This window comes from Meles meles, chromosome 5, assembly GCF_922984935.1.
Source record: "Meles meles chromosome 5, mMelMel3.1 paternal haplotype, whole genome shotgun sequence".
NCBI lineage: Eukaryota > Metazoa > Chordata > Mammalia > Carnivora > Mustelidae > Meles > Meles meles.
Window position 1 is genome coordinate 73,383,569 of NC_060070.1, and position 14,931 is coordinate 73,398,499.

Sequence of the window (14,931 nt, forward strand, 5' to 3'; positions counted from 1 at the left end):
CCTTTGGAGGATAGTTAGGTTATCAGGGGTGGAGCTCTCATAATGTAGGATTAGTGCCTTTCTTTATAAGAAGAGACAGTAAAAAGCTTCTTTCTCTGCCTTCTCTAGCACGTGAGGAAATTGGAGGTGAGTTCTCAGCAGGACCCAAACATCCTGGCACCTTGATCTTGAACTTCTTATCCCCAGAACTGAGAAATGTTTGCTGTTTAAGCCACCTGGACTACGGTGTTTTTGTTATAGCAGCCTGAACCAAGACACCCATGGACAATCAGTGAATTATGTCCCTAAGATACTCTGGTGATGATAAATCTTACCTTACCTATTTGTCACTGACCTATTTAATATGGGTAGTCTCTGGGACACTCACAGTCTAGAATAATCACATCTGGAAGCAGGTTATATGGAATACCTAATGCCATTATGTATAGAAATTATAATCAATATTTTTTTTCTAAAACTGTCTTAATATAGTTTCTATTAGGTCTCCTGAAATGTGATTCTTATTAAAATCAAACCAGATATGTTTTGAGGATTCTTCTCTTAGTAAAACCTGTACCATCTTCCTTATGTGTTTAAAATATTCATTCACTATTTAGCCATTTCATACAGTAAAATTTTAGAGTAACTTGTCTTAAGATCCTGGAGAATTTTCACAGTCATGTGTATAAATTTATAGTATTATCTTGAGAAGTTTCTATTGGTCAGTGGATCTTCTGCATTGCTATTACATTTTTGAAGTTCAGCTTTGAAGGGAAACTCTAAGTTCTAGGGGAACTCCTTTCAGTAGCTAAAAGGGCTACTAACCATCTAAACTGGGGATAAGAGATACAAGGCCCCTCTTAGTTTGGTTACTCTTATTGTGGTCTATATGATCCCATTTCCTGTGGGCCATGTGAACACAATATACCAAAACAACTAAATGCAGACACGCAGAATAGTATTTAAATAATAAAAGTACAAAATAAGCTCAAAATAAAATGAACAAAAATAATGTAAAATACTTTAAAGTATAGTTACAGGAACGCCTGGGTGGCTCAGTTGGTTAAGTATCTGCCTTTGGCTCAGGTCATGATCCCAGGGTCCTGGGATCAAGTCCTGCATCAGGCTCCCTGCTTCTCCCTTTTCCTGCCTGTTTCTCCCTTTGCCTATGCTCCCTGATCTTGTGCTTTCTCTCTCTCTCTCTTTCTCTCTATCTCTCTGTGAAATAAGTAAATAAAATCTTTTAAAAAATTAAGAAGTTAAACATAAAATATAAACTACAATAAAACTGATGAAATTATTTTAAAAAGTTACTTGAGATATAAAAGCCAAATTTTTCAAAAAAAATGAAAAACAAGAGAACAATTCTGACAAGTATATAATACAATTGGAACCCATCAATTTTTTTTTAAGATTTTAGTTATTTATTTGACACAGAGAGAGAGAGAGACAGCAAGAGAGAAAACAGCAGGCAAAGGGAGAGAGAGAGAAGCAGGCTCCCCACAGAGCAAGGAGCCCGATGTGGGGCTCAATCCCAGGACCTCAGGATCATGACCTGAGCCGAAGGCAGCCGCTTAACAAAGTAAGCCACCCAGATGCCCTGGAACCCACCAAATTCTAAAAACAATAATTACAGGTGTAGGGGTGTGTGTGTATATAAGAGATAATATAAAAGAAATTTTACTGGAATAAAGTTTAAAAAAGAAAAATAATATATGATAAATTAAATATACCACGATAAAACTCTTAAAACTGGAAATTAAAAATCATTAAAATGGTTAAAAAAATTAAGCAAGATAAAAAAAGATTACAAAACTAAGAATGCAAATTTTTAAAAAGTCTACTCTTTAAGTTACTATCAAAAAGATAAAAAGGAGAGTGCAGAATTTTTTCATAACATAAACCATCAAAAGATTAAATCCCTCAAAGCTAAAAACAAGGCAGCAGCCCAATCCCAGGTCTGTGCAAACTCATGTAGAGAGAAGCAGAGTCTGCTAGGAGGTGAGGCCTCTTGGGTTTGCAGTGCCCAGATTTGCCAAGAAAATCCCGGACACAGAAGAAAATTTTTGTTCTTCTGCCTTTCTGGTTCTCAGAGGATACACTGGATTCAAATCATAGCTCCAAAAATTACTAGCTTGGAAGCGTAGGCAAATTATTTGAATTCTTTGTACCACATTTCCCTCAACTATAAAATGAGATAAGCATTAGTGCATATGAGTTTCTACTTATAAACCCTTGGAGTAGTGCCTGCCATAAAACAAGTGTGTGATCAATGTTAGCTATTTTTATCATAAGCTCCCAGGCCCCTGACTAACCCATGTCAGCACTTGAGACCTTCATCTATTCTTCTGTCTCTTTCAACTCCAGTAAACTCGTGGTTATTGCACTGATTCTTCTTTCATTCCTGTTTAGTCACCTCCCCTCGCAGTGCTGATCATACAAAACAGCACAGCAGGGCTCTGCTACTTCCATGCACCCTAGTCTTAATCCAGGCTAAGCCAGCTCAGACACATCACAACCAGGGATGAGCTTAAGCCAATACTAATGGGTGAACTAGAGAACTTGGACTCACATTCTGCAGACAAAGGAGGCAGTACCATAAACGACCTACTTTGATCTTTACTATATCAGGTGAACTGGCTGGCACACACAGTGGACCGGATACTCATCTGTCTGAGCGCCATGTTTAATCAATGGCAAAGCTATATCTGAAAGCCAAATCTAGTGAATACCCCAAAAGACAGCAAGCTATACTTTAGCGCCTTCTACTACAACCCTGTGCTACCTTACCTAGCTTAACAGAAGCATAAGTTTCTTCTGTTTGTTTATTTTAACACATCTTGGTATATTCTCTTCCATAACACTGATATAACCAGCCCCAAAGTATTGGTGTTACCTCCTCAAGATTCCATTCTTGCTTGCTTTCTCTGGCCTTCATGATTTTTCAATAATACTGTATTAACTTGACAAGCATTTTTTTTTTTCCTTTTTATTAATTTTTTCAGCGTAACAGTATTCATTCTTTTTGCACAACACCCAGTGCTCCATGCAAAACGTGCCCTCCCCATCACCCACCACCTGTTCCCCCAACCTCCCACCCCTGACCCTTCAAAACCCTCAGGTTGTTTTTCAGAGTCCACTGTCTCTTATGGTTCGCCTCCCCTCCCCAATGTCCATAGCCCGCTCCCCCTCTCCCAATCCCACCTCCCCCCAGCATTTACTAATACTTTCTAAGCACAACACTGCTAGGGGAGACTATAAACTGATCAACAGGAAGAACACAGTTGTCTCAATTTAATCTTTATTACAAAGGTCTGTTTTTTTTTTAAAGATTTTATTTCTTTATCTGACAGAGAGAAATCACAAAAGAGGCAGGCAGAGAGAGAGGAAGGGAAGCAGACTCTCCGCTGAGCAGAGAGCCCGATGTGGGACTCGATCCCAGGACCCTGAGATCATGACCTGTGCTGAAGGCAGCGGCTTAACCCACTGAGCCACCCAGGTGCCCCACAAAAGTCTGTTTTTTAAATGAATTATGAACTTTATGTGTGTGTAATTCCAAAATATTTCAAGTACTCTGTGTATTCTAACTAGAGTTGAAACTTGCTGTTTTGGAAGATGCCAGGTGAATCTCACTGTAATAAAGTACTTTCTCATGTTGTTCAAGATACTAACTGGCACGATGTTGGTCAATACAAGAATTATTTTTAGAGAAAGGGAATCTGAAACCCTAAATAAGCACTTCCCTAAATTTCTATTCATAACAAATTAGTGGTATCTGGATGCTTTTCCAAAAAGGAAGAACTCCAAGGATAATTGTGAAAGGCTTGCTCCTCATTTCCACAAAAACTGAATCAGACAATCATGCTATGGCCTTAACAATACTACGTCAAAGAAAGATCTCAGAAACAGTTTTAAATACATGGTTGGGTTCATTTCTTCATCCTCCAATATTTGCAGTTCTAAGAACCACCATAATGTCAGGTGATGAAAAGAAGAAGAAAAATATTCTGTCCGTGTATATAAAATTCTGTAACATAGGAAATCAAAATTGTATCAAAGCTCTACATATAGTTTACAGGGGGGAAAAGTATCTTTAAGAATTAATGATGGTTTCTCAGGGATTTTTATGTAAGCCTGCCATGTTTCAAAAGCAGAATCTAAGTTCCATTTGAGCTGCAGTCCAGAAGACTGGTAAGGAGAGGAAATCATATGTAAATAACTTTTCCTCTGTATGAGGAAATTGAAGCAAAAATTACTATGGTAACCATGCATATGTAGTTAGTAGTCTACTGACAACCCCAAGAAATTAAAAGGAATAATCCCAGCCAGAGAAAGGGGAGAATCTCATAGAAAAGAAAATCATTTATGATGATTTTAATCCTAGGTCTCCTAAAGTAGTGCCCCATCCATACATCCCCATTCTTGTCCATAGTAGTTATGTGATTCTCCTCTTTCAGCCTCTTCTTCAGCCATCCATAACCTAGTTACAGCTCAAATTTTATTTACTCAACTTGAACCCACCCAGAGATTTAGTCAGGCAAAGCCAATCATGTTTCTTGACAGAAAAACACAAGTCTCTTTAGTTAGAATTATTGCAGCTAGAATGACTGATACTCTTTCCATAAATAGCTGATGATCAGTTCTTCTCCAAGGTTTGGGAAGGCTGAAAATAGCTGAACAATAAGTGAGGAGGAGGAACACTAAAATCACCAGGACTACTTGTTTAAAAAATACCTATAGCTTCTTAAACCCTTCCCAAATCTACTGAATTATAAAGCCTGAACCAAGAAATAGCTCTTGCAGATGCCCCCGGTGATGATGTCCAAGTAAAGCCAAGCTTGGGGGGGACCAGTGCTGCAAGCATGGTCTTTAGCAGTGTCTCTAAGTAGCAGTTCTTATTAGCAGGTCTCAAAAGCAACTTGGGGCAGATGTTTCCAGCAGAGGCAACACTTGAGTTAATAGCTCCTGATGGAATTGACTCCCTCTTGCACTCCTGGAGAGGTATACCTATGTACATGTTCCCACCAAAGTTTTTCTCTTTGGCCTCAAAGTAATGGAGTAATGGAGGGTCCCTGGAGTCCGTTGCTTTATACCCTACAAGTCCTATTAGCAATCTCAGGATCATTCTCAAAACAAGGAAAGGCATTGCCTGCTAAGCCCTCTCTTGGCATTACTGATAAACAATTTTTCTAAAATAAAAATCCTTGAAGGCTTTTGCTCAAAGCCTTCTGTTTACAGTTTGGGTAACAATATACTGGGTCAAATTATTATACCTCCATTGTCCTCTATTGTCTCTCTTTTGGCAGGCCCTGAGACTTGATCATCTCATAGCTCAGAGTGAACTCTTCTCCCTCTGGGTGCAAGCCCAGGATGCTAGACAGCAGGACTAATCTCTTTTGTGGAAGTAGTTGATTCTAGTTGTCTAGGGGACGGAATATATGCCCTAAAGTATCCTTCTGGTGAATCCACATGATCAACATTTGTTGATCTCTCTCAGGAAATGTGAGGTTGAGGGCAGAGAAGGGGCCGAGCCAGAGAGTGGAGGGAAAAGCGTGGGGGTTGCTGCAAAAACAATTCAAGTAGAAGAAATAAGCAGAGATGATGCTGCTAAAATTCAAGAGATCAGAAGGAAAAGTCAAATAGTTTCTAATAATGACATGGACAAAGGGCAGTATTAAAGTGTAGATACAGAAGAAGGAGAAGCTGAGGGCTATAATACTCAAAGATATTATTAAAGGATTTTAATAGACCAATGAGGAATTTACCTAAGGTACTATTCAGGTCTCAAATGATGGAATTTTCATCTGTAGTATAATATTCGAAAATTTTCTAAACATTTTGACACATCCCCAAAATTCTCCAGACAAGTAACAATGTAATAAACCTTAGACTCCACAGATTTGATATTTGTTACAGGAAACTATTTTCTATAAATATTCTATACCTATAACATAAACATTATTACTTAATTAGTGTGATAAAATTAAGATATGTTTATTTTATAATGCCTTGTTTCATGGGTGGGTCTTAAAAATACTTTGTTCTTACTTCTCTTATTCTCTGACTTAAATTTGTATTTAAAGGGTACTGTGACGGACTGGAAGCAAATGATCACCAATGCTTAGTCAAAAAAATGTATTTCCAGTCATAGCAAATATTTAGAGACTAATAAAAATCTACCTAAAAGCACAGTAAGACTGGGGCGCCTGGGTGGCTCAGTTAGTTAAGCGTCTTGTTCTTGATTTTGGCTCAGGTCATGATTTCAAGGGACCTGAGACTGAGCCCTGCATCAGGCTCCTCACTGGGCATGGAGCCTGCTTAAGATGCTCTCTCTTTCTCTGCCCCTCCCCACCTTTCTCTTTCGAAAAGACAAAACAAAACAAAACAAAAAAACAAAAACAAAATCACAGTAAGACTCATAAGCCAATAAAAGGGAAATAGACAAAAGATGTACAAATACAAAGAAATAGCCATGATACAGTGAAAAAAACTGTTTCACCTCTGTGATATTCTTCCTCAGAAGCCCAGTTTAATCATGAGAAAACATGAGAGAATGCAAAATGAATTATACGTCACAAAACACTTGACCAGTCTTCTTAAAAGTGATAGGGATGGATTGGGAGGGAGACAAACCATAAGAGACTCTTAATCTCACAAAACAAACTGAGGGTTGCCGGGCAGGTAGGGGAGTAGGGAGAGGGTCTTTAGGTTATGGACACTGGGGAGGTTATGTGCTATGGTGAGTGTTATGAAATGTGTAAGCCTGATGATTCACAGACCTGTACCCCTGGCGTAAATAATACATTACATGCTAATAAAAATATTTTTAAAAAAGTGATAGGGAAAAATAAGGGAAGATTAGGAAATTTTCATATATCAGAGGAGGATAAGAAGACACAATGACTAAATTCAGTTGGATATCCCAAATTGGATCCCAGAAAACAAAAAAGACATTAATGATAACATGAATGAAATCATGAATCAGTGTATCAAGGTAATGTATCAATATTAATTTCTTGGTTTTGACAGATGCATGATAGCTTTGTAAGGGTAAAGTAGACATGGGGATTCTCTATGCTCCTCTTACATTTATGTAAATCTAAAATGATTCCAAAATATTTTTTTAAAAAACGCATATGAGACTATGTTTCTTTTTATGGTAGAATCTGTAATTAGGGTTAATATACCCAATGATAACAGCTAGACCAAGCGGAGAAAAATGTCAAAACATTTACTTAAAGTCATTAGGGAGTTACCAAGAGGGTACAAAATCACCTTCTCAATATCAAGAAGAAAGATGTCTAAAGAGGTCATTGGTATACTGTGACAGCTTCTGTCTGGTGAGCATTTCCCTGTCTAGAAGGCATGGCTGAGAGAGGAAGCAGCATTTTGTCGGCCTTAGTGTACTAGGAAGACAGGACTTGTACGGGTGGACTTGGTAAATCCCACAGGCTTTGGTTTAGATTCCAAAAACAGGAAGCCTTAAGTAAACTGGAATTAAAGCAGCTGTTACAGGGTTACAGCACAGCTTTGAATCATCTATGTCCTAGGAATTTTACTCACTAAAACTGTATTTTTTTACATTTTTTATTTAAATTCAATTTAATTAACTTATAGTATATGATTAGTTTCAGAAGTCGAATTTAGTCATTCATTAGCTGCATATAACACCCAGTGCTCATTTTATCAAGTCCATCCTTAATGTCCATCACCCACTTAGTCCATCCCCTACCCACTGCCCCTCCAGCAACTCTCAGTGTGTTCCCCAGAATTAAAAGTCTCTTATGGTTTGTCTCCTTCCCTGATTCTGACTTATTTTTCCTTCCCTTTCCCTATGTTCATCTGTTTTATTTCTTAAATTCTGCACATGAGTAAAATCATCTGATATTTATTAAGGTCATCCATACTGCCATTGCCTGGCAGAAGCATCAGAAAATCCTCACAATATCTTAGGCCTCAAATTATTTCTACATACACATTTTAAAATATAACTTCTGTTATGCAAAAATAATCAGAAACTTGAGGATGTAAGAATCATAAAAAACATCAGATCAGATAACAGATATTCACAGAGGTCAGATATTAGAATTATCAAATAAAAACTCCTAAGTAATTGTCACTTTATGTTCAATGAGATAAAGATAGAATACTAAAAATGTAGATATAGTCTTTTTAAATATGTATCTATAAATATAATATTTCAATATAAAACTAGATGCTAAACTATTTGAAAATGAAACAAAGATAAATTCTATGGGGCATCTGGGTGGCTCAGTTGTTAAGCCTCTGCCTTTGACTCAGGTCATGATCCCAGGGTCCTGGGATTGAGCCCCACATACCCCGCACCGGGTTCCCTGCTCAGCAGGAAGCCTGCTTCTTGCTCTCCCACTCCCCCTGCTTGTATTTCCTCTCTTGCTGCCTCTCTTTCTGTCAAATAAATAAATAAATAAAAATATAAAAAATAACCCCCCCCCAAAAAACACAAAAAACTGGAACTGATAAATGTAATAAATGAAGTTAAGAATCTTATTAATAGTTTTAATACCAAATTTTATATAGCTAAAGAGAGAATTAGTGAACTGGAAATAAGCCAGAGAAAATATCTAAAATGAAGAATGAAGGCCAAAAGGATGAGTGCATACAAAAGACAGTGTAAGATATACAGTGATAAGTTCCAAATTACTAACTGTATTTTTGGATAAGTTCCAAGATTACTAACTATATTTACAGAAGGAAAAGGAAAAGTATTTGGAGAGTTAATGGTTGAATTATATCCTGAGCTAATGAAAGATGTAACTTTGCAAATATACCAACCAAATAAATCTTAATGCAGTTATAAAAAGGTATCTATATCAGTGCTGCTCAAAATTTTGTGCAATGATGGAAATGTTCTATTCTGCATAATTCAGTGTGGTGGCTGCTAGTCACATCAGGCTATTGAGCACCTGACATGTGGTTGTGCAACTGAGGACCTGAGTTTTCATTCTATTTGAGTTAATGAAATCTAAATTAAATAACTCCACATGGCTAGTGACTATTGTATCGGGGAGTGCATATCTGGAGCATCATAATAAAACTACTGAAAAACAAAGATAAAAATCTTTAAAGAAATCAAAGAAAACAGAAAATAGATAATTACGCAATAGATAACTTTTCTAATATTAACAGTGGGAACCAGAAAACAAACAAATGTACTAAAAGAGAAAAAGCTATAACCCTACAATTCTATACCTAATAAAAATATCCATCAACATTGGAGGTAAACTCTGTTATATGCCTAGTTTAACCCGTACTCCATTTTGAAAATAAATTTGCATACTGGCCTCGAAATTGTGAGATACCAAAAGTTGTTTCTGGCTTACCTATATTCTGAGAAGTGATCTTCCCCTGGCTCACCTGGGGAAGTTTGTCATTCTCTGTAAACATATCTGTTGTAGGAGATACACACACACACACACACACACACACACACACACACACACACACACCCACCCACCACACATATATTTTGCATTTACTGATTTGTATGTTTGTTTTTCTAACTTGAGTATGACTTCACTTCTCTGGGAAGTTTTGAACATAAGCACTAATAATTATATTTCAGGTGGTATCTAAAAAGCATCATTTTGCAAGGAAAAGTTAATAATAGTAAGATTTATTTCACAGTCACTGGTCTGGGAAATATTGGAGGCCAACATCCAAAAATTTTATAATATTTCCACATGTTATATTGTAGATGATATCCAAAACTGTATTACTTTAAAACACAAAGATGTCCTAGGACAATTTATATATTAAACTAATTCGTGTATTAAAGAAATACAGTCTCAGAAAGATTAAGTGACCAGCCCAAGATCCCACAAAAACTAGACGTAAGACCAGAACCCAGTTTTCTAATCTCATATGCGTTCTTCCATATTATGAATTAGTCCAAATCAGAATTAGGACTCTTTCTACATGCCCTGGATCCAGCATCTCTATCTCCTCTAAACTCATGAGTTTATCAATTACCAACTTAAAAAAAAAAAAAAAAAGAAAAAAGAAACCAACTTCCAGTCTTACTAGAGTATGTAAGAAACATCAGTCTGGAAGGTCAGGGTGCCTAGATACTTGGATGCTTATCTCAGTTTTTTTTTAATCAGTGAGCTGGAAGAATGTATCTTACCTACCTTCGCTGGATCCATTTATTCCAAAAATAACATATTTCACAGAGTAAGCTATATATATTGAGGCAGGTATTTTAGGAGAGGTCTGAATTTAATTCTTAGTCTTAAATACTACCACTGCATTTTAAATATTTTGAATTACTTTCTTTTCCTAACATCCACTTTCTTATGAGAAAGAAATAGACTTAAATGTCATGGAGAAATTTGAGTAACTTGTTCCTAATAGCCATCATTGCCAAGTGGTTTCTAGTGAGTGTCTAGGAGTGAAAACAATATAGCCAGCTAAGCAAACAAACAATGTATTTGTTCCATGTTGCAGACTGACATGGTCTAAAGGATGGAGAACCACCATCAATGTAGGGAGAGCATGCTTCGGGGTTATGCATGTAAACTTGTAGATTACATATCCATGTAGGTACATTTCATATTATTTAACCAATTTTTGAATGGAACCATTTTTTTCAAGGAAAAAAATTGCTTTATAAATATTAGATAATTATTAGTTCTGGTAAGCACTAGATCCAGGGGGAAAATAATAAAAATTCAACTCAAATATATTCTCTCTGCATTTCCTCCCTACTCCCATAAACTCAGGCCAGTCTGGCCAGGAACCGGATGCCTCTGGGCACAAAGCAGGTTGAACAGCTGTTTGACTCACTGCATTTGACTCCTTGTCATTTGGCAGATTGAAATTTCTGCTGAGAGCACCATTTGGAATTTTTCTTTCCCGAAACTGATATTTTTGAACATGGAATTTGAAATACAGTGAGGCACTAGTATACATTCATAGAATAATAGTGCCAAACGGGAATGTGATCGATTTATGTCAAAAATCTAACCTTCCTGGAAAGTGTTGAAAAAGATAACCCTCAACTGGCTGATGTGGGCCTAATAGAATATGAATATGGGTTTACTGGAAATGTGAATATAAAAAATGATACTAGCTTCCAGTGTACACGTGAGGAGCAACAACCAGATTTGAGCATAAATTGAGATGTATATACGCATGTAGGACAAAAGTAGCCAGAGCACACCTATTGAAGGGAGACAAATTAGGGAAATACTAGAGAATCCAAGAGAATCACCAGGTCAAGGTTTGGGTATTTGAGAGCAGTACTGACTCCTACTACCATGAACAATAATGGCTATTCTTCTTATTATTTAACTATAAAAATAGTTAATGGTTACAGAACATTTAGTACAGGTCTGTCAACACTGTTGTACTGCTTCAAATGTAATGATTCACTTAATTTTCTTAATGATCATATGAAATAAGAGCTATTATTATTTTTCCCAATTTATGGGAGATGAAACTGAAGCACAGGGGATTACAGTCACTGGCTCAAGATCACACAGATGGTAACACGTGAAGTCATGGTTTGAGTAAATGTAAAATCTTAACTGCAGGGTCCGAGACACTACAGAGAAGCTGAACACTTTTGAATTAAGTACGTAAGAAGTCTGACCACAAACAAACAAACAACAGCCCAACTCTAGCCTTACGTGATGAGAACGAAAAAACATGCAAAACTCAACAGAATTCCCTTTCACTTAGACCCTTCATATCAACTATACTTCTCCCTAAATTTCACCTCTTTTGTCCCCATCTTGAGACCAGAGTACACACAGACCTAAGGCTTCTGTGAAAATCTCGTCTTTATCCAATTATTAGTAATCTCACTGTCAAAAAAAAGTCTCTTTATGTGAAATTAATCATTGACTTTCTCACTTAAACCCATTTCCACTTTTCTGATCTTTATTAGGTTTGGGAGACACATACTGGATGAAGGTAGTTAAAATTCCAATCACCTTGGGTTTTTCTTTTTTATTTAATAACTCATTTAAGCGTACTTCTGCTAAATCCTATTTTAAAATCTCCCTGACATTAATTACTAATATATTCACATCTTTCTGACAGGCCTACTTAAATGTACTTATGGTGAGTTTTCTCCTCTTACCTCTCCGTTTTCCAAGGGGTGTATCTTGGAATAAAAGGAAGTACAGATGACCTCATCGTCTTTGGCATAAGATGGTGGTCCAGTGCGGGGATAAATATTGTAGAGAGTTAGACACTCAGTGTCTGTCACAGCATGATACTGCCAGGGCTTGTATTCAACGTTATCAAGCGAGCGTTCCAAAATCCAGTTTCCAGGCCGAGGGGAGTTTGCTGCTTTCACAATCACATATGCAATCTGGAACACCTGGGGAAAAGTGAGGACAACAACAGGCAACTCTGAATTCCAAATTCTCGCCATTTTTTAGCAAATATAAGGCTTATTGCTACAGTAGATTTTATTTCAGATTTTATTCCTTAACCCTATTATGTTCCCTGAAATGATTTTACTGTCACATGTTCATGTTTAATACCTTTTGCTAAAACGAGATGTTTCATCTTGACAGCCATGGCTTTAAAGGAAATGGGTTAAGATTAGATTTTAGGTCTCTAACAAATCATTGACATCATTTCATCTGATTTTTAAAATTCCATTATAATCGTGATCACCTAAAGCATTCATTACACACCAATTTATTCACCTTACTGTGTTAGAAAGTATAAAGTATGAGTTAGAAATTCCATGTGTGGATAAGTGCTTTAGAGTTTAGAAAATATATTCACTGATATCAACTAATCCTCAGAAAAGCACCACGTAGGTAGAATTAGGTGCTCTTATGAAGAAAACAAAAAAAACAAAAAACACAGAGCTTTAGAGGCACAGTCCTGTGTTCAAATTGTGGTCTTAGCATTTATGTGACCTTGAACAGATGATTTTACTTTTCCAACATTAGCTTCCTTTTCTACAAATTAAGATAAGTAATAAGTATAGTACTAAGTGAGATAATATATGCAAAGTATCTGGCAAAGGACTTGTAAATACTCAACAAATGCCAACTATTCTACAACCCCCAAAAGGGAAATAATGGAGAAGAAATTTTAAGATCTGCAGACAGCAGATTGAAACTGGAACATTTAAGTGAAGGGTGATTACACTTTCTGTACAAGAAGTAAATATGTATTTTAAAAAAAGGAAAATAAAGAGAAAGACATGAAGTTACTATGTATCAACGGAGTGACAATTGAATGGAATGTGCAAAATCCTTTGTTTTGAAATCTACATAAAATATGAAGGCATAAAAAGTAAACATTCTAGATGCTTTGTGATAGTGCATAACCAATGTAGTCTGAAGGAATAATGCACAAACATTATCGAGTGACATTTATATGCAATGCCCTGGGTAGAAAGATAGATATAAACCAGTTTAATTTATAGTCCTACCATCCATGGGTTGATAATATATTGTAATGAAGAGACACATAAAAAGTACACTAATAATAAAGCAACATGATATGTTTTTGTTTATTAAATACTATGAAATATGAGGTGCCTAAAAACATTGAGCTATGCATAATTAAAATCACTGGAATGGTTGAGTGGGAGGATGGGTCCGCTAAAATTTGACTAAAGGACCCACTGGACAACAGAGGGAATTGTGAAAGGAATGTTCTAGAAATAAACTTCAACTGCTTCATAGTTTTGACATGAGATCTTCATGAATGCATGTAGTCCACAGTCAACTCCATGGTCCATGGTCAACTCCAAGGGACTAAACTTTAAAATATGAAAACCTGGTAGAGAAGGGGCAACACAAATAACTCTGATGCTGGGCTTTTGTGGTCTTTACAAGAACATGGGCACAGGTGCACTGTGAGGGAAAACATAAACCATCAAATGATTGAAAATAGAGCTGGTATTGGCCTTTTAGACACAGTTGTGGAAAAAGTATTTATTAAAATTCTGAGGTAAAACTTCTGTACTTGTTGGTAAATCACTGTTGCCCAAGCCTCCCAAATGCCTCCTCTCCTCTGAAACCACCTTGTGAACCTCAGTATAGCAAGGAACCACCAAGACATCTGCTCGGATTGGCCAGGCTTTGATGGTTCTGTTTTATTGCCCATCAGTCCAGGTGGAAAATATTATGAATTTATATTTACAAAGGGACACAGGTAAGTGTAAGTACAAATAGACACACATATCTATGTACATGTGTGTGTGCTTTGATATTTTGTGGAAGAATATGCATGTACATGTTAAAGCTATTACCACCTCTGAGATTTGAGAATAAGGACTCCAAGGGGAGGAGAGATTTGACTTTCCATCCAATATCTAGCTATATTAACGTATAACGTATATATTTACGTGAAAATATATCTCTTAGTTTTTAATATAGTTATTTTTAAATATTTTATTCATGTATTTGACAGAGAGAGAGAGCACGAGTAGGCAGAGAGGCAGGCAGAGAGACAGGGGGAAGCAGGCTCCCTGCTGAGCAGAGAGCCTGATGCGGGGCTCGATCCCAGGACCATGAGATCATGACCTGAGCCAAAGGCAGAGGCTTAACCCACTAAGCCACCCAGGTGCTCCAATAAAGTTACTTTTAAAATAAAGAACAATTAAAACCAAATTCTCTACCAGAGAAAGAACAAGAGTAGGAGTAAGATGGAACATAGTCTATTCATCCTTATCCGATATATTTGTTGTTTCTGCATTTTTGGTGTTATTCATAAGGAATTATTTCTCTTAGACTCTCCATATTCAACAACTGAGGTATGTGGAATTTTTTATATATAACTTCAGTGAGGAACATATCAATTGGGTTAATCTGATATAATGTGGAGATAGTTCTTTCTACCATAGACATAAAGCCCTGATCTCAATTTCTGGTAATCCTAAAGTATTTGTGGCAAGGTTTATAAAATGATTAAGAAAAAAGAAGTACAACTTAATTG

At 36.6% G+C, this 14,931-nt stretch overlaps 1 protein-coding gene across 2 annotated transcripts in view; it reads right to left on the minus strand.

The window, feature by feature from the left end:
- The window catches only part of LAMA2 (laminin subunit alpha 2), a 661,080-nt gene that overhangs the window by 434,146 nt on the left and 212,003 nt on the right, over window positions 1-14,931 (minus strand). For both annotated transcript variants that reach the window (XM_046006188.1, XM_046006187.1), the window contains exon 4: window positions 12,104-12,346. In XM_046006188.1, the coding sequence (XP_045862144.1) occupies window positions 12,104-12,346 (243 nt within the window). The remainder of the gene's footprint in view (window positions 1-12,103; window positions 12,347-14,931) is intronic.